Source organism: Leucopleurus acutus (assembly GCF_964270905.1).
Source record: "Leucopleurus acutus genome assembly, chromosome: 2".
In the NCBI taxonomy this organism is placed as follows: Eukaryota; Metazoa; Chordata; class Mammalia; order Artiodactyla; family Delphinidae; genus Leucopleurus; species Leucopleurus acutus.
The window spans coordinates 81,452,491-81,472,307 of NC_139143.1; the positions used below are offsets into that span (position 1 = coordinate 81,452,491).

A 19,817-nucleotide genomic window follows, 5' to 3' on the forward strand; every position below is an offset into this window, starting at 1 on the left:
GGATGTGGGCCCGGGTCAAACCCATGTTCCAGGAGCAGGAGTGCCTTCCACACAGACAGCCCTGACTTCGCAGAGTGCAGGGGCTGTGCGAGGAGTCCCCAGCCATCCCTCCAGGAGACCGGGCCTCACGTCTGCCCTGTCCTCCAGGGCCCCTTCTTTACAAAGGGCCTCCCCAGGAGCTATTTCTGGGCTCTGTCTACTCTAGGCCCAGCCATTTGGCCCTATCTTTTCCATCTGATGAATGGACTTGTCAGGCTACAAATCACAATCACTGACGTTACCACTGATCTTTGCTTTAGATTCGTGCGATGCGTTTAACCTCTCACGAGTCCAGTTTCCCCAATATTCTCCCTTCCCTTATTCAACCCTGGCCCGAGAGGAGTCCCCACCCCCCAGCCCCCGTCCCCACCTCTGCCCCCCAGATGTAACAGAGAGATAAGACACCTTTGGAAACAACTTTCTTTATGAGAATCTTGAGTTCCTAATGAGTCTGGCCTGGAGTGGGCTAGGTCAGTGCAAATATTCCAGGAGCACAGACGGGGACAGCCGAGGCCAGTGTGGGAGAGATGGGGGCACTGCGGGTGGGTGAGTGAGGTGTTCTAATGATTCCTAGACCGACAGTCCCTTAGGAACCATGTGACTGTCACACCGACCTCTGAGACCTGTTGGGATGAATACTGAAGGGTGGCTGTTATTCTCTGTCTAGTCTGGGTGGGCGACTGGCCAGCACCAGTTGGCTTGTGAGGGATGCTGTGACGCCAGCCCAACTCTGCCTACAAGCAGAGGGTGACGGCTGGAACTGAGTGGGGAGAGAATTCAGAGAAGACGCTGAATGCCCCTCACTTCCCTCCCAAGGAGCTCTCCTCTTCCCTGCCTCAAAGGCCACAGAGAGCGTGGACTCTGGGATCAGTGTTGGGTTTCAGGTCCAGCACTACTCACCAGCTATCTCTTGGTCTCTCTGTGCCTCACTTTTCTTCTGTCAACAGGGGCCCCTTCCCTGCAGGACAGTGAGGGGTAAAGACAGTGTGTCCGAAGCAACTGGCCCAGAGCTGGCCACTGTGCACAGCAGCTAATACTGGGATTGGGAGAAGCAGAACAGGAGTCAAAGCCCCACACCCTCCCTGTTTCCTTAGAGGGAAATGGCCTTGCCCTTTCTGCACAGATAGCCTTCCTCCACAGAAATGCCAGCTGGGGGCTGCCCGTGTCTTATTTGCTTTTAAATCTGCAATAACTTGGTACCAGCTGTTCCAGTATTAGACACCTCGCTGCCAGGAGACTGCCTTCCTCCTGCCGCAGTTCCAGCCGTCAAAAGCAGTCTCTCATACCCTCTTTTTCAAACAAGAAGTGGTTCTCAGATGGCCTGTGGCCTTCTCATCTCTGATGGAGATGATCCCAACTGTTTCCTCACTGCCCTCTCCCAAGCCCACCTTGCTTGGGTGCCAATCCAGTATCTCTCCCTCCCTCTTCAGATCTGGGGCCTTCAGTCCTGGCCTGGAGCTCAGCTGGGTACCCCATTCTCTCCAGAGATGCCCTGCCCCACCCCATGGAAGGGGCCAAGAGGCTTCCCTGACAACACCAAGAGAAGAGGACCGAGGACCCAAGAGTAGAAGAGACTGGTTCTCCAAAGCTTCCCAACACCCTTGAGGGTTCCAAGTCTGTACTGACACGTGGTAACACCTTGCCTGAACCCTCTTTCCTCCACCCGTCCTCCCCTCCTCCCCACTGGCGTGGTCCCCTAGGGGCTGCACCCAGAGATGGAGGGAATGGTACTGCCCCAGGGACCCTGCCCGGCTAACCCCTTCCATCAGTCCCTCCCATCTTTGCTGTAGCCCTCAGCCAGCTGTCGTCCCCACGTCACTGATGAGGATGAGCAAGTTCAGAGTTAAGTGCTTGTACAAGGTCAGCCAGCAAACAACCTCTGGGCCTCCACTTCCCTGTGTGTCGGGGGGGCCATGGCGAGGAGCTGGACAAGCTGCTCTCCAGCAGCCCCTCTGGCACTGTCTGGTGACTTACTCGGACGACAGCCAATTGCAGGAAGTACTGAAAGCAAGTCCAGCCGCAGCAACAGCTGATGGGGCCTCCCTAGCAGCCTAGACCCCGGCAAGGAACCCGGGAGAGCTGGGCAGGAGGGCCTCAGGCCAGCACCTACCCTTCAGAGGGAGGGTTCCTTTTCATTAGCTGTTTCGGGTTCCGGGATGTTTCCTCAGGGCTGTGAGTCCGAGGTGGGTCCAGCCATAATAGAGGCAACTCTCCGTTTGCTGTTCTAGAAGAAGGGAGTCTCCATGGTGCCGAGACACTCACCCCCAGAAGAGATGTCTGCCAGCCCATTCCGGCAGGTGGGGAAATGCGCTGAAGCACATCTCTCACAGCTGCTGGCTTCGTGTCCCAGTGGCGTTCCTCCACAGCCAGTACGGGACTAGATCACCTGGAGGCCTGGGCACACACCTGTGTCAGGAGGAGCCGATCCAGAAGGGAGGCCGGAGCCTGAGCCTAGCCCGGGAACGGAACGAACCTTTGCTGAAGAGGCTCCAGAGGGCAGCCTACCTGCTAGGCTCACCCCAACATTCCCTGTGTTGCTCCTCTCCGGCTCCAGCTCCCCCAGACCCCATCCCTGTTTCCGGGGGCTATCTGCTCCAGGGTATGGGTGGGTCTGGAAGGAAGAGTGACATGACAAGGCAGGTAAGCCCATACCCGTCAACTCTGACCACGTCTGACTTGACATTCACGAAGCATCTACTCTACGCCAGGTACAGCCCTGGGCTTTTTCACAAACATCACTCCTGCCTCACAACAACCCCACAAAGAGGGCCTTACTATCCCCGATTTATAGATGAGGAAGCTGAGGCCTAGCCAGAATTGCTCAGGATGGCTGAGAGTAAGTGGCAGAGCGGGGACCGGAATTCAGACTCTGCTCCCTGTCCAGCGCTCTGTGCCTGTGCTGTCTCCCCACCTCCGAGGTGCCTGCAGAAGCAGGCATCCAGCCAGGCTCCAGAGAATAGCACGGTGTGGCGGGCAGGCCCCTCAGGTGCGCTTGGCAGACGGACCCCTCTGTGACCCCGCTGGCCCAGCACTGAGCCCAGGCTGGGACCACAGATCAGAGCCAGTCACATGGCGGGGACCAAGGCAGGTGATCCCTGAAGAGGTCTGTTTCCTGGGCTAACAGGCAAGGTGGCCTCCAGCTGGCCCCTGGGAGCAGCGTCGGGATACACCCTCCAGGGACCCACAGGACAGGAAGCCGAAAGCTGGGCTCTGTGTACAGTCCGTTGTGCAGACCGGCAGTAGCAGACCTGTCGTCCGAAGCTCTGCTTCAACCCTGCTCAGGTTTGCTTGGGCGGGGCAAGAGGAGGAGCCAGAGCAGGAAGGATGGAGCCAGGAACAGAAGTAGGGGGGCAGGAGCCATGCTGACGTGGCAGAGTTCTGGGCACTCACACCCTGCTGGGCTGGCCTCCACAGGCAGCCCTCTCCTGCCTGGCCTGCTCTGCTGCGGGCGAGAGGGCTGGGTCTGCTTACAGCTAATGTCCTTAGTTTACTCGTTCCCATGACCAGTCGGTTCAAATTGCGGCCGAGGAACAGCCTGTGAACTTGAACTCGCACAGTTCAAGAATTTGGCCCTTAAACTCCAAGCAGGTCACCCAAAGATTCAGAACTCCGGGGCTCCCCTAACACCCAGCCTTGCACCCCACACCCTGGCCTGAGCAAGAAAGGAAGTCTAGGAAGAATCTTCACTGGGAGAAGGGGACCTGGGGCTGAACTCTGGGGCCCTTAGAAGCAAGGGGCTGTGGGACTGGGCTGGAAGCCTGGCTCAGGACTCTGACCTCAGCTCCAGGCTAACCTCTGGGCAGGAACCCCTGGCTGCCGTGAGGCCCACCCAGCTAGCTGCTGTGCAGTTAAGCAGGGACAGACATCAGGTCGCACCCAGGCCTCTCTCCCCTTGCTCCTCCCTTCTGATCTGCCATTGTGTCAGGCCAGCCCAGCAGAGTCGGAGCCCCTGTCTTGCCCCCATGCGCCTCCCTTTTCCCATGACTTGGAGGCAGCTGTTGATTCTGTCCCCTTCTTGGCCCCTTCCCCATCACACTTTCCTCAGGGTGGAAGGCTCCAACCACTCCATCCTCCACTTCTCAGCCTTCATGCTCAACCAGCAGCACTAGTGCCTGGGTTGGTACAAGAGGAGGAGAGCAGCCAGAACACGACGCAGCTGGTCCAGCCTCCAGGTTGGCGCTGGCGGGGGGGCGGGCTCCAGGTGAAGTGAAAAGATGGGTGTGTGGGGGCAGCGCCCCTCTTTCTGGTAGCTCACTCATCCCTCCTCGACCCAAAACTACTGTTCAACTGAGGGGTGAAGGAGCATGGAGCTGGGGAGGGCCTCACTTGGAGCTGGGAGCCGAGTGGTCTGCGTGGAGGAAGGTGGCAGTGGTGTAGTTCTGGAAGAGAGGCTGCAGGAACATGCCGATGGTGCCAAAGACACAGACGAAGACAAAGATCCAAAGGAACAGACGGTCGATCACCATGGCGACATACTTCCAGTCCTCACTCACCTGGACAGAGGAGAGGAAGGAGACCCAGGTATCAATCACATGATCCGGGAGGGGAGGGGAGCAGGTAGAAGCAGCTTCCACCACACATCACTCCTCTCACTCCATGACCCCAGAGTGACCTTTCCAAAGCATGGCCCCAGTCTTGCCTGCTTAAAAGCCTCCAGTGGCCCCACTGCCTTCAGCAGCCACCCAAACTCCCAAGTCTAAAATCAAGACCCACCCAGGACAAATATGAGCCAACCACCTATCTTCCACCCTCTGACCCAGCCTTACCAAACTCCAGTCTGTCTTCTCAGGTCTCTGTGCCTTTGGGTTTCCTTTTGGTCTAGAACTCCAGTCCTCGCTATCTCTACCTGTGAACTCCTACACATCCTTCAAAGCCTAAATCAAATGTCATCTCTTCTATGAAGGCTTCCCTGATTCCCCTAATGAGAATGAACCACTGTTTCCTCTGGGTTCCCTCAGCACTATGTACACGTCTCTATCACGGTATTTTTACTGCACTGTATTGTCATTTCAATTTGTATGCCTGGCCCCTCCTTCCTCTCCGCCCGCCTCCCGCCACTTAAGCTATGAGCTCCTAAACTACAGGGACCCGATCTGATTCATCTTTGTAATCCCAGCATCTCAAACACAGGGTTCCGGTAAACGGGTGTTGAATTAGTGAATGAATGGCTGCCTCTGCAGCCCTCACTCCTTATATGACTGCCTGGGGAGCCCCATCCAACAGCCCCAGAGGGTGAGGACTAGATCTCAGGTGTAAACAAACCCGTCCAGAAGAAAATAACCTCTGTGGGTTTGGGAGCCAGTCACAGGGTCTGCAGGAGGCCTGGCCTCCACTCAGAGCTGCTCCACTCCGGCCTGAGTCTGGACCTTTGTACACGTGTTCGTCTGTAGCCCAGCCAGCCGGGGGCATGGGATGAGGCACTGTGCACCTTCCTTCAGTCAGCAGCTGAATAATGACTCATTCATGTCACACTTGTGCCTCCTATGTACCTGGCACCATGCTAGGCACTGGGGATGTGACTGAGAGCAAGACAAACACATCCTGCAGTTTACAGTCTCCTGAGGGAGATGGACACAAAATTAGTAAAAATCAAATAATTACACATTGGTGGGTGCCTATATGGAAACAAAGGACGAAGAAATGGAGGGGGAGATATAATTCAGGGTGTGATCTGGGGAGGCCTCTTTGAGGAGGTGACACCTTAAGCTAAGATCTCATAAGTGAGAAGGAGCCAGCTGAGACAATCAGAAACAATCACACAAACCCAAACCGAGGGACCTTCGATTGGCCTGTACCCTTCAAAAATGTTTATGCCATGAAAGACCATTCCAGATTGAAGGAAACTAAAGAGACAGAACAACAAAGTGGAATTCAAGATCCTGGATTGAGGTGGGGGAGATGCTACAAAGGACATTACGGAGACAACTGAAAAAATGTTAGTATGGACTTTATATCAGATAAAGGTATTGTATTGATGCTAAATTTCCTGAATTGCATCACTGAGCCTGGGTTATGCAAGACAATATCTCTGTTCTCAGGAGAGAAAAGCTGAGGTATTTGGGATAAAGGATCACTATGTCCACAACTTACTCTTAAACAGTAGTGCAAAAATTAATAATTTTTAAAAGGAAAAAAAGAAGGGCATTCCAAACAGAGGGACCAATCTGTGCAAAGGTCCTGAGTCAGGAAAGAGCTTAGCTGGCTTAGAACAGTTGAGCAGATAAGCCAGTGACCTGAGCAGGGGAGAGATGGCACAAAGTGCGCAGGAGACACTGTGTGTTTGGGTGGAGAAGCACGAGAACTGAACCAGGGAGACCATTAGGAGTCTCTGCCCTGGTCCAGGCAACAGCTGACGGAGGCCTACAGCTAGGGAGGCAGGATGGAGATGGTGAGTAAAGAAGGAAGATGAAAATCTCTTTGGAGGTTGGTTCCACAGGACAGGACTTCTGATGATTTGGATGGTGGGGGACGTAAGAAAGAGAGGAGTCAAGGATGACTCCAGGTTTTTGGTCTAAACCATTGGGTGGATGGTGATGTCATTTACTAAAAGATGGGGAGATTGGAGGAGGAGCAAGTTCGTGGTGGGGATGTAGATTAAGCACTCAGTTTGGGACATGTTAAGTTTGAGATGCCTGTGAAGGTAGGTCATTGCATCCTCATCACCTAACTCAGTAAATGCACATTACATGAGTGGACTGCTGTGGGGGAGGCGGAGGCAGTGACGCAGCCGGTCAACCCCCTGCACCACCGGCATCTCCCACTTGGCCTCAGCCACCTGAGGCTCCCGCCCCATTTCCTCATGACTTGGTCCCTCTCTTCTTCCTTCAGGACCATAACTTGCTCCTTAGCTCAAGCCTCAGCTCCTGCCCTCCCAGGGAATAGAAACACCAGGCTCTGAAGCATCCCCCCACACACACAAAAAAAACCGGTAGTGCAGGAGCCCACCCTTCCTCATCCCCCAAGCCGGAATGGCTGCAATCCAGTGGAAACATGGCCAATCACCAGAGCAACAGCTGAGCCACAGCCTGGAACCAGCCAGGTACCCAAAGACTGATTGCTGGATGGGGCCAGCCACAGCCCAAAGTGGGGGGAAGTCAACCCATCATCTTCCCCCCCATCCCCTGGCTCAGTGCTCCCCTTCTGGGAGTCACTGCAGAAAGATACCAGTGTGCAGAAAGCTCAGAGTGGGTCTTAAAAACCCTCGCCTCCACCTGCCCCCACCTCCGTAAATATTTCACAAGGGCATCCCCTGAGGACCCAGAAGAGCAGGAAAAGGATATTGATTCAGGACTCTGTGCTCTTCCCAGCAGCCGGTGGAACCTCTTAACCACCGCCACCCCTCCCATACACACTTTCTACTGCCCTCAATTTTGACCCCCGACGCGGGGCACACAAAGGACTCATCTCCATTTGTGCTAAGAGGTGCAGGTTAACAACATGGGCTTGGGAGTACAAGCGGCAGAGAGGGTGTCTGGGGTCAGAGCCACGGGCCAGCTGCAAACCCAGAAGGGCCTCCTCCACTTCCTGGCCACCCTCCCAACACTAACGACACTCACGATGCCCCAGCCGAGGCATTTCGCCCTGGATACTAGTCCTCAGGAAGCCGCAAGTTCATCCTGTACCAACCGCCACTTAGGCGGCGCCGCCTCCCGGAAGTCAGAGAAGAGGCCATGCCAGCGCCCAGGCCCACAGGCCCCGGCCGGACTCTCACTGCCCACATCCTGCACTCCCGTTAGCTCCTCGGTGTCTGTCTGCGCAGGCACCGAGGGCCCTGCAGCCCGCATCCCACGCCCGAGTCCCCGCGCCTCACTCACGCTCTGGTCGTCGTCCTCACTCCGCATGTGGTCCGCGATGAAGCGCACGCCGTCCACCGCCTCCCGGAGGCCGCAGCCACACGGCCCCCCGGAGCGCCCGGGGCCGGCTGCCGGCACCGGCTCCGAGCCGAAGGCCCCAGCCAAGCCCTGCACAGACGCGCGATTGACGAAGCACGTGCAGGAGTCTGCCCCCAGGGCTTCGCGGTAGAAGACGGCGCAGGTTCCCTCGCGCCCGCGCTGGCGCCGCCGCAGGCGCAGGCGTTGGCGGGCGCAGCGGTGGCGCGGCTGCTGCATGAAGAGCAGCTTGGGCAGCTTCTCCAGGAAGATGACCTTGACCCAGGGAGCCATGGTGTGCGTGGTGGGTGAGCGGTGGTGCACGTTGAGCACGCACACGCTGGTGACGATGGAGAAGGTGACAAGCACCATGGTGAACATGAGGTACTTGCCTACAAGCGGCACGTCGAGGGAGGTGGGCGGCACGATCTTGGAGATGAGCAGCAGGAAGACGGTGAGCGCCAGCAGCACGGAGATGCACAGCGTCATCTTCTCGCCGCAGTCGGAGGGCAGGTAGAAGACGAGGATGGCTAGTGAGGTGATAAGCACGCAGGGGATGATGAGATTGATGGTGTAGAAGAGTGGCTTGCGGCGGATGATGAAGTCGTACGTGATGTCCACATAAGTGGAGTCGTCCGGGTTCTCGTTGCGCCGGCCCGGCAGCGCGACGATGTCCCACTCGCCACTGGGCGTGAAGTCATCCAGGCTGGCCACGTCACTCTTGAGCACCAGGTCGATCTCGGTGCGGTCGTAGGTCCACGAGCGGAACTTCATGGTGCAGTTCTGCTGGTCAAACGGGAAGTGCTTTACTTCGATCTTGCATGCGCTCTTGTAGATGGCAGGCGGCAGCCAGAAGATGCTGCCATCATAGGAGACCACGGCATTGGAATAGAAGGACACCTCGTACATGCCGTCAGCACTGCCAAGGGATGAGCACAGTCAGCCCTGGCCTAAGCATTCCTCCCCCCCACCCATCAACCCAGCCCTGAGTGGGAAGAGAGGAAAGCCAAAGGGATATATGGGAAGAGGGTAGCCATCCAGGGGTCTAGGGAGGAGGGGCAGGAATTGAGCAAGAAGGGGATCTGGGTGTGTTGGTGAGGAGAAGAGGCCTCAGAGACAGAAGAGGGTGATGAAGAGGGGAGGCACATCTGCTACTTGTCATGCATTCTGTAAGCTGGTTGCTCCACATGAAGGTGGAGAAGTTAGGGGAGCCAGGGAGGCCAGAGTGAGGAGCCCCAACTAACGGAGAGGGACAGGGGCAGGTGGGAGGAGGAGATGGTCCCTAGTGGCTATGGACTAGTGGCTTTGGGTCTTCGAGATAAGAGGGATTATTTCAGGAGAGGGGCTGGAACCTGGAGGAGGAGAAACTGGGATCTCCAAGTTCTTTGACCCTCCCTAATCCTCCTGGAAGGCCTATTCTTGCGTCAGTTTAGGCACTGGAGTCTGTCAATCCTCGTTTTTATGCCACTGCAGCTCCAAACACTGGGAGTCCTAACTGGCTGAGAGGGAGCTGGCCATGGCCCAAGTTACCTTGGCTGTCCACATTATACGTCACTGGTTTGGGTCTGTCTGTCTGGGTAGTGACTTGCCTTTGCCAATGAAAAGTCCCTCTGTCCCCCAGCATGAGCTAACTTCCTTTCCCTGAGACCTGAGTACTCCCATGGTCTCCTCCAGCCTTCCCATCCCTCCAGGGTCACCTACTTGTTGTATAGGACCACATCTGGGAGCCAGATGTGTTTGGAAGGGAGCCGAACTTTCTTCATGTTGTCAAATTCCTCAGGCTTCCAGGTGAGGCGATAATCCTCCCACTCCTGGGAAAGGGAGAGAAGGAGGCAGCACCAACCTCCGCCCTGGGAGGGGCTCAAGGTCAAGGACAGGGACAAGAGGAGGCCTATCTGGCTTGAGGAAGTTTTGAAAAGTCATTGCATCCCCACAGTGACTTCTCTGCCCAGCAGAAGTGTCTTCTCGTTTAATTTGCATAGCCAAGCCAAGATATTAGAAGTTACGTTTTACAAATGAGAAAATGGATCTTGCCGAGTTTAACATATTCAAAGTTACAGAGCTGTGAGTAGAACCAAAATTCAAATCCAGTTATTTAGGGCTCCAAAGTCTAAATTTCTGCCTCTCTTGAGGACATGAAAAGAGGGAAAAGCACATGCCCCTCCCCCCCACAAAAAAAAGGACGAAAGAGAAGCCCAGGGGTGTGGACAGGAAGAGTGCTAACCTGGGTCAGCCAGACATTGGTGGTCATGATCTGCTCCCGCTCATGCTGCAGGGAAGAAGAGAAGCTGCTGAGAAGTGCCCCACCCCCACCCCTCAAGCCTGTGGTCCCACTACACCACCCAGGCTCCTTCCCCCACCTCCCCAAGCCTTGGGAACTCCAGAAGAATAAGCACAAACACTGACTTCAGTAGCTGGGCAGAGAGTTTGGGACCTTCACTCACCACACTGATGAGCTGGGCCAGTGATACCATGAGCTGTACCGTCACCAGCTCAGAGCCATTGGTGGCTGGGCGGATAAGCTTATTGTAGCGGGAAGGATCCAGGAGATGCTCCACCAGCCGCTCCTCTGTGTCTGTACCACAGACTCCTGGGTAGTGTGGGTGGAGGGCAAGAGGTAAGTACATAGGCAAGGAGGTCCAACCCAGGATCCCACTCTCCCTAGGCAGGTGGTACAACGTAGGCCCAAACAGGAGGCTGTAGCTTCCCACAGCCCCATCCTTAAGGATATAGCAAAATGCTTAGGTTACCCCATGGAGGCCCCTCATAGAGAAGTCCCTCTCTGAGACCACTGACCAAGGAGCCCAGACAGCCCCCCACAGTCCCCCACTAAGAACCCATTCTGCAAGGATTAGTGGAGACCCTGCTCTTCCTGCAAGGTCTCAGAGGGTGGTTTCAAAAGAATTGACATTTCTGTCTCCATGGCTTCCCCTAGAAGATACCTACAATTCAAGGAAGGTTCTGGAGGGTGGTGAAAGGGGATCAGTTATTCATGTCCCACCGTTCAGCCTTTCTCCTCAGTCTGTGCCCATCTATGTGTGCAAGTAACACGATGTGCCTCTACATGTGACTGCCTGTGACCCCCTCCCCCCATAGGTACTGGGTTGGAGTAGAATAGTTGGGCTGCCTGAGCTCTGGGTCAGGGCAATATTTAGTCCCAAGTTGCGCACCTATGGGAGCCCACCTCTCATGAGATTGCAGGCAGGTATGGAAAGCTCATTTAGTTGTATATTCCCTTTGTACCTGCCCCACCACACACTCTATCTCTTTCTGCAACCCTGCACGAATGCACCCCACCCCCTCAGAGATTCCTCCCTGGCCCTCCGCCTGGCAGAGCTTCTTCCCTTCCGAGTCTCCTGCCCACCCTACAAGAGAGTTGAGAAGTTGCTTCTTTCCCCCTCCTGCCTTGCCCCTTTGGAGTCCAATATGAGGGACAGAAAATGATGGAGAGCCAAGGGAGGGTGCGGAACCAGGTAGATTTTCTTGAGATAATGTTTCACAAGAAGTCAAATGGCATCTCAGCTGCAATCAGACTCTCCCCTTCCTTCCACCCCAGATAGCCTGGGGAGATCCCCTCCCTCCTTCCTCTCTGTGCCCACACCCTCTCCACCACCCCTGCCCAGGTTGCCCTCTCTTCCCAGCATCACTTCGGGTATGTCCTCCTCCCAGTTCAGTCTCCCAGGTACTCCCTGCCGTCCAGGGGTCTCTTCCCTAACCCCTAACAGACTCCCCGCCTTAGGGATCCCTCCCGTACACCTTCGAGACTGAGTGAGACAGAGCGCGGCGACTTGTCCTTACCTGAGCACAGCCCGAGGAGGCCAAAGCTGAGGAGCAGCGCCATGGGGCCCGAGCGCCAGGCCATGCCTCTGGCATAGCTCGCCGGCTCGCCTAAAGCTGCCGAAGCGCGCCGCAGGCCGGAGGGCCGCGGGCGGGGTGCTGTCCGTGGTGCTGAAGGCGCTCCCGCACCGCCCGCGCCCAGCTGGAGCTGAGCCCAGGTTGTGCTCGCAGCCTTTGGTGCTGCAGTGCCGACCGCCACGGCGGTTCCCAGGGCTCAGAGAGCTGGTTGCGAGAAGGAACCAGCGTCTCGTTTATCCCGGTCTGAGCAGGAGAAGGCTTTTCCGGCTGCTCTTCCAGGGAATACAATTGGGACGGTGAGGGGGAGGAGTCTCCGCCCCGGAGGCGGAAGCGCCAGAGCTCAGAATAAAAGGGGTCCCTGGGTTGGGTATTCTTCTGCTGGTCCTGCTTAGTTAGGGTGTGCGTGAGGCGGAAGAAGGGCGGCTCACCGGACAGTGGAGGAGTTCTGAAGCCCCTGAGTTGGAACAGGACCCTGGAGGGGTCTGAAAAGGCTCCGGAAGAAAGCGCGCGTAAGGCAAATAGGTCAGGACCCGCTACGAGGGCCAGAATGAGGGGGTGGGAGTCGGAAGGAGTTTCTGGAGTTCCCACCTTCTTTCTTTTCTCTTACCAAGCCCAAATGATCCTGCTTCCAGGGAAGGCTGAGGATGCAGCCAAAAAAGTGCATTTTAGGCCCTTAGAGAAAGAGACAGGGGGCTGTAGGTTTGCTATTTTAAGAAAGCAAACCGTTTTGGAGTCTGGAAACAGGATTCCCTCACCTGTTTCCTTCTCTACCATCGTAGAAGGCCAAGCTTCCTGCCCTCCCCCAGGGATTCTAAGGTGGGGACATGTGGACATCTCCTGAAAGAAGGTGACCTTCAAGAGTGGAAGGGTAAATGGCCCTTATCAATTAGTCTTTCTCACCCACATTCCCTTCCTCTCCAGTCTTTGGTTTCTGTGAGACAAGGGAGGATCAGTGGATGATTTCACAGAGGCCAGCCCAAGAATGAAGCTAACACAAAGGAAAGCAAAGATGAGACAGAGACAGAGAGAGATGTCAAAACTCAATGACATCTTTGATCTTGAAAGCCCTGAACTTCTTAGGGGGATTTTTGTCATTTTCAACCAAAAGATTCCTGACTAAAGCAGCCTTATTATGCATACACCAAGGCACTGTCTTATTCCAGCTCTGCCCACTTCTTCAACCTCCTCTGGGCCACTACCCCCAGCCCCACACTCCTCTTGGCAATGTCTTTAAGATCCTCCCAGCCGCCACACGTCAGGGCCTTTTAAACATGTAGTTTCCTTGATTCTTTTATCACCCGTTTCCCCTCAACCACTTTCTACTTTACTTTGTACACGTGGCAGAAACGTCAGTTCCTCAAGGAAGCTATGCCTGACCAAAGATTAGGTCAGGTGCCCTGCTACCTGTTTCCAGAGGATGATCAATGAGTAAATAAATCAATCTAAGGTGGTGGCTATCCTGCTAGATCATGAACCAGCACAGTGTCTGGCATGTTGTGAGGGCTCAACAAATAAGGAAAAGGGCTGGTATAGGACTGAAATCTTTTAACATGTAGAGGAAAATTCCTCTCTAAAAGCTCAGCCAAAAGCAATTTATTTACATGTACTTAGTTCCTGATTGAGGAGGAAAAGCAAGACAAGTATCAGCAAAGGGCTGGAGAGGATGTGGGATGACTACAGGCCCCATAATGCACATGGAAGTGGCCGTAAAGCTGCACCACAAGCTCCAGGGCATGTGCATGTGTAAACATGTAATCATCTCTTAAGAATTCAAGAAATCTTGGAACCAACAAAAGATGTAGAGAATAAAACCCTTAAGGAAAAGGGAAGGAATGTGTATAGTCACTCCACTTTGGAAAAGGGTCAAAGATGGGAAGAAGACACCCCCTTCAGTAATTCAGATCAACATTTGTTGGGTATCTACTGTATGGGTATTGAAGCAGTGATCAAAAAGACCTAGTCCCAGCTACTAAGGAGATCACAATCTGGTGGCAAACACTTGTTACACCATGCGGTGGCTGCTCTAGTAGAGTATAAACAAGGTGCATTGGAAGCACAGAGGAGAAAGGGGTTCATAGTGCCTGGGAGCCTGGAGGGGATGGAGATGAAAACTGAGATTGGAAAGATGAGAAAGCCAGTAAGACAAAGGTGGATAAAAGGCATTCAAACTCCTGAAAGAGAGAGACAGGGAGCTTTACATGTAGATAGTACTTAGTACTTTCATCTTTTGGTGGAAGCTGGGTGATGGAAGAAGGCTGTGAAAGTCTTCTGTTATGAAAATCTCTCTCTGGAGTGGTTGCTTGTCTCTGTATTGATAGACTGAAGAGTCCTGTGCTTGCTTGAAGCCCTTGGTCACTCCCTGATGCTCCTCTCAGGTCAGTCAGGGCAGCCTGTTCACCTTGACCTCTACCTTTTCTTTTCAAATTCCCCAGCTTTTATTTCAAGTTTAATTCCAGCCTGGCAGGGAGTGAGTCCTCTGAGCACAACCACTCAGTGGCCAAGGAGAACTGGAACACCATTCCTCACTCCCTCATGTCTCTCACACACACCCCTTCCATATCCACCAGGGAGATAGGACAGGTCCAGAACCATGCAGGGTGATGGATACATAAAGGAGTATCAGCCCTCCGGCAAAATAGTGACCAGGCAAGGTTTTGGTGGGACAATCCCAGTGCTTTTGATGGTAAGGAACATTTTCTCTTGAAAGGCATTACAATGTTATTTTCCTTTAAGATATTTAAAATTTAAAAACTTACTACCAGAGTAATACATATCCATAAAGAGCAATTGGAAAACACAAGTTAGCAAAGCACAAACTAGATTCATAATCTTACCTCCTAGCAAAAAAATCGCTGTTAACATTTCATATATATACAGTGTTATCTCCACATTTATCTATGTGTACTTAGATATAATATACATGCAAAAAGTATATAAATTATGAGTGTACAGCTAGATAAATTTTCACAACATGAACACAGCCGTGTAACTCCCACCTAGATTTTTTTAAAAAGGGAACATTACCAATATCCAGAAGCCCCCCACTCTGTTCCCTCCAGGCATTATTCCCTCCTCTTGGAAAATAACGTCATGGGGGGGAGGGAGGGAGGAATGGGGAGTGACTGCCTAAGAGGTACTGCTTGAAGTTCTGGAACTAGAGAGAGGTAATGGTTACCCAACTTTGTGAATGTATTGCATGCCACGGAATTGCACACTTTAAAATGGTTGAAATGATAAATTTTATGTTATGTATTTTCTCACAATTAAAAAAAAATGACCAAAAAAAAGTAAACACTATTCTGACTTCTAATAGCATAGATCAACTTTGCCTGATGAATTTTATATAAATGGAATCATAATCTTTTGTGGGTTTTCTTTTTTTTCCCCAACATTATGTTAGTAAGAATCAAGGGCATTGTTGAATGTAGTTGTAGTTCATTCATCTTCACTGCTGTAGACTATTCCACTGTATAAATATACCATTGTTTATCCATTCCGCCAGATAGAAATTTGGGTTGTTTTCTCTTTTGGACTATTAAAAATAATACCGCTATGAACATTCTTGTTCATGTTTTGGGTGTACAAATATATGTATTTTCATTTACTTTTTAAAAAGGAGCACACTGTAAAATAACTCTGTAACCTTCCTTTTTCATTTACTATTTCTGAAACATCTCTCTATACCAATAATTATTCTTTGATAACTTTTTTTTTTTTTGCGGTACACGGGGCTCTCACTGCTGTGGCCTCTCCCGTTGCAGAGCACAGGCTCCGGACGCGCAGGCCCAGCGCCCATGGCTCACGGGCCCAGCTGCTCTGCGGCATGTGGGATCCTCCCAGACCGGGGCACGAACCCACGTCCCCTGCATCGGCAGGCGGACTCCCAACCACTGCGCCACCAGGGAAGCCCTTTGATAACTATTTTTAACAGCTGCATAGTATTCCATTGTAGGTAAATGTTTGCACATACCTTTAATAGTTTCCAAGTGAAATTGCTGAGTCAAAGGTTTTTTTATTTTTTTGATTATTTAATCATTTATTGCTAAATTGACCTCCAGAAGGATTGATACTATTAGGGTTACCCTGGGGCTCCAGGCTAAAGCACCCATGACCAACACCTCTACGATCTTGCCTGTGCTGAGCCCCTTCCTTGTCCTCTTCCCCTCTTCTCCTAAGTCATTCCTCCTTTGTCTTAGGCATTTCTGCCCAACCTCCTTCTACTTTAGGGCCAGTTCTTTAAAAACATCCCCCCATTTCCATCTAAGTAACTTCTACTTTCACATTCTTTCTTGGGAGTTAATCCTGACTACTAGCACCCTTCAAGGCCCTCACCCTCCTTCATCCCTGTTATTGCATTTGTCACATTGTATTACAGTTGATTACATCTGGCTCCACTTCATCCATTACCACCTGCTCCTAAGAGCAGGGGTAAGAAATACAACAAAAATGATAACATGAGTAGCAGCTGTCATGTGCGGAGCCAGGAATCAAGCCAGGCTCTCCCCACAGGGACTGAGCTTACTTGTCTCTGCACTCCCAGTGTTTATTACAGTTTCTGGCAAAGAGCAAGTGCTCAGGGTGCGTTTCTTGAGTCAGTGACAGAATGCTGTACTTCTGGGAGCAACTCAAAGGAGAAGGCTGCTCACTCTGCCCAAAACAAGTGCATCTGTTCACTCTGATAAGACATGACCTTTTGGAGAAGAAAAAAAAAATCTCTGTAATTCATTTTTCCATAGAGCAGCCAGAGTGATTTTTTTTTTTTTTTTTTTGGCCTTGTGGGATCTTAGTTCCCCCGCCGGGGATCGAACCTGGGCCCACGTCAGTGAAAGCACCAAGTCCCAATCACTGGACCACCAGGGAATTCTCCAGAGTGATCTTTTAATATTTTAAATCAGATCATGCCACTCCCTGCTTAAAATCTTTCAGTGGTTTCCCGCTGTACTTTGAATAAAACCCAACAACTTACTGTGGTCTCTATTCTTCACTGGCCTCATCTCCTACCCCTCTTTCTCTTCTTTCATGAGACTCAAGCTATGCTGATCCTCTATTTTTTTAAAAATGAGCTCTTACTGTGTGCACTGGACTGAGCACTTTTCATGTGTTATCTCACGTAATCCTCCCAACAACCTTATGAGGTAGGGTGGTTTCCAAGTTAGAGATGCTGAAAGTGAAGCATGACAGGCTAAGGAACTTGCCCAGGGTCACACCACTAGCAGCTGGCAGAGCTGGGGTTCAAAGCCCATGCTCTCAGCCGGTATATCATGAGCTTCCTGCTTCTAGACCACGCCACCTTTGTTCTCACTCAGTGTCTTGGAGGTTGGCTCTCCCTGATGGAATGCTCTTTGCCAGTTCCTCCCAGGCCTGCCTTCTCTTAATCAGATCTCAGCTCAAACCCCACCTCCCTAGGGAGAACTCCCCTGACTGCTGGACTTAAAGTAACCCCCAGTCATTCTCTCCCACATGACCCTACTTTAATTCCTTGCCTCTACTTGCCAGTCTGATATTCCTCTGGTTATTTTATTCATAACTCCTTGCACTTAGAATGTAAGTGCCATGGGAGCTGGGATACTGTTTGTCTACTGCTGTATATTCATACCTCGACCAGTGTCTGACACATGGCAAAGCTCCATAAATGTTTATTGAATGGTGAGTACCTCTTGACTTTGTGGCAGTAACAGTAACCATAGCAGTTGCAGGGTTTAGCATTTGCTGAGCAATGTACTATGTACCCAGCACTGTAAGATGTGTTAATCATCTTACATATCCCATTTCATCTACACTGGCACAATGACCCATGCTGCAAGTCAGAGTGTCATACCGATTTTACAGATAAGGAAACTGCGTTTCACAGAAATTAAATAACTTGCCCAGGGTCACAGAGCTACCAAAGCAGAGAAGCTCAAATCTAAACCCAGTTCTGTCTGACTCCCCAGTCTATGCTCTTTCCACTCAGCTGTGCTGCCCCCTTTATCGTCTAATTCAAAGGAGAGCTGTAGCTGACTCTCTCGTTAACACCTATGGCTCTGCCTCTCTCCCAAACTCAGAACCCACACCCCACTGCATGTCTGGGAGATTGTCCACATCGCCCTCCCTCCACACACTCAATGTGTTTATAACTCTCCACCTTTCCCACAAAGTTTAGCTCTCCTTTGAGAAGTCTTACCCTCTGTTAGCACTACTACCATTAGTTACCCAAGCATCCAGAGCCTCTCAAAATTCTAGTGACTTTTTGATCTTCCTGCATCTTAAAATAAAGCCCAAGTTCCTAAACATGGGTTTGAATATCTGCCAAGACTTAACCCCTGCCTAGCTTACCTGCATCACTCTCTTCCTCACCCTAGACACAGACCTACTTTCCGTTCCTCCATCTTGCTCCAGTCCTACCTCAGTACCTTTGCACATGCCACCCCTTCTGCCTCAGACAGTGTCCAGCCTCTCCTCCCTTAGGTAATTCTACTTACCCTTCAGAATTTAGCATACCACTTGTTCAGGGAGGCCTTCCCAGATCTCTAGTCTTGTTCTTTGAGGCACTTACCATAACTGCAATTAAGTGGATGGGTGTGTAACAAACAACTCATGAAGTATCTGACTTTCTCCCAGCCTGAATACATGGAAAAGGTGAAGACTGGGTCTGTCTCGCTCAGTGCTGCATTCCCAGTGTGTCACGTGTCACAGATGCTCAGTACATTATTTGTTCTTCTTTAATGAGTTTGCTTTGTCACCTCCACCGTTATCATGTCTGTTTCCCCCAATAGAATGTAAGCTTCGAGGGCAGGGATTTTTTTGTTTTATTCACTCCTGTTCCCCTAGCACACAAGTGTTCATTAAATTAATATATCCATAACTTCATTTCCATTTCTAATGCCCCTGCCCTACACATCTCAGCAGAACACCAGGTATGACTCCCCACTAGGCTTCTAGATGCCAGAGGACTCTCCCAGCCAGAGAGCTGAAATGCTGAACACACCAGCAGAGGAAGCGACTGAGCTCATCCCAGTGACCACGACTTGAGTTTCCTCCCTGGGGGCCTTAGAGTCTGTGCAACATTGTGAGACTGTCTCATCATGTTGTTTTCTTGTAATTAAAACTCTTTATAAAATATGGAATTCAGGATCTTCCAAATGGCTGCATATGTGGTTTTCTTGGGTAAGGGCTAGAGTCAGTGGACATGTGAAAACTTCTTGAGAAAGCATCAGAGGAAGGCAGAGATGGGTAAGGCATGGACTTTGGAGACATGCCCAGGAACTCTCCTTACTAGCTGTAAATCCTTGGGCAGTCACTCCTTTTCCCCTCTTGTAAAACAGGAATAAAAATGCTTCCCTTGCAATGTTGCTGGCTGGGGGGTGAGGTGGGGGGGTGGGTTAGAAATATTTGCAGGATACCCTGACTCAGGAAGTGCTCAGTAAACGGGAATTCTTTTTAAATTGATGTTAATTGATTTACAAGACTGTGTTAGTTTTGGGTATACAGCAAAGTGATTCAGATATATATCAACATATATCTTTTTCAGATTATTTTCTATTATAGGTTATTACAAGATACTGAATATAGTTCAATTAACGGGAATTCTTACCACAGCCTTTTATGCCCCCAACTTGCACATTGAGACACAGAGGTGACATGTAGCTAACTGTTCAGCCTCCCCAAAGGAGATAAATAGCCCCAGGAGGACCAGGAACACATCTCAATCATCTTTGAATACCCAGAGCCCAGCTAAGTCAAAGGCCTTTATCAACCGCCACTGACAATATAAATGAATAGCCCAGCACAAAGAACCGAGGTGCACAGTCAGCTTCCGACAAAGGCTAACTCATTTCAGTCCAAGTGAAAGGAGAAGGTGGCAATCCGGCCAGCTTCTCAAGCGCCGAGTTGGCTCGGTAGAATCCATCAGGCCCTACCACGGGCTAACACCAGCCCTTGGCAGAGGAACCTCAGCCAGCTTTGTCCTTTGTGATAGTGCCACCTAGCGAGGCCCCGGAGGCACTGCCGCGCACTCCCGGCAATGCCAGGACCACTGCGACAAGGTGTTAGCCGGTGAGACTTGGGACAGGGATT

The 19,817-nt window shown here is 51.7% G+C and overlaps 1 protein-coding gene across 1 annotated transcript; it reads right to left on the reverse strand.

The window, feature by feature from the left end:
* Positions 1-4,361: 4,361 nt before the first annotated feature.
* CHRNB2 (cholinergic receptor nicotinic beta 2 subunit) lies at positions 4,362-11,769 on the reverse strand (the record flags this gene model as incomplete). Its single annotated transcript, XM_082832791.1, has 6 exons — positions 4,362-4,532; positions 7,854-8,826; positions 9,609-9,718; positions 10,132-10,176; positions 10,352-10,497; positions 11,706-11,769. The coding sequence occupies 6 exons, from the start codon at positions 11,767-11,769 to the stop codon at positions 4,362-4,364; spliced, it is 1,509 nt and encodes a 502-aa protein (XP_082688917.1).
* Between the last annotated feature and the right edge of the window lie 8,048 nt (positions 11,770-19,817).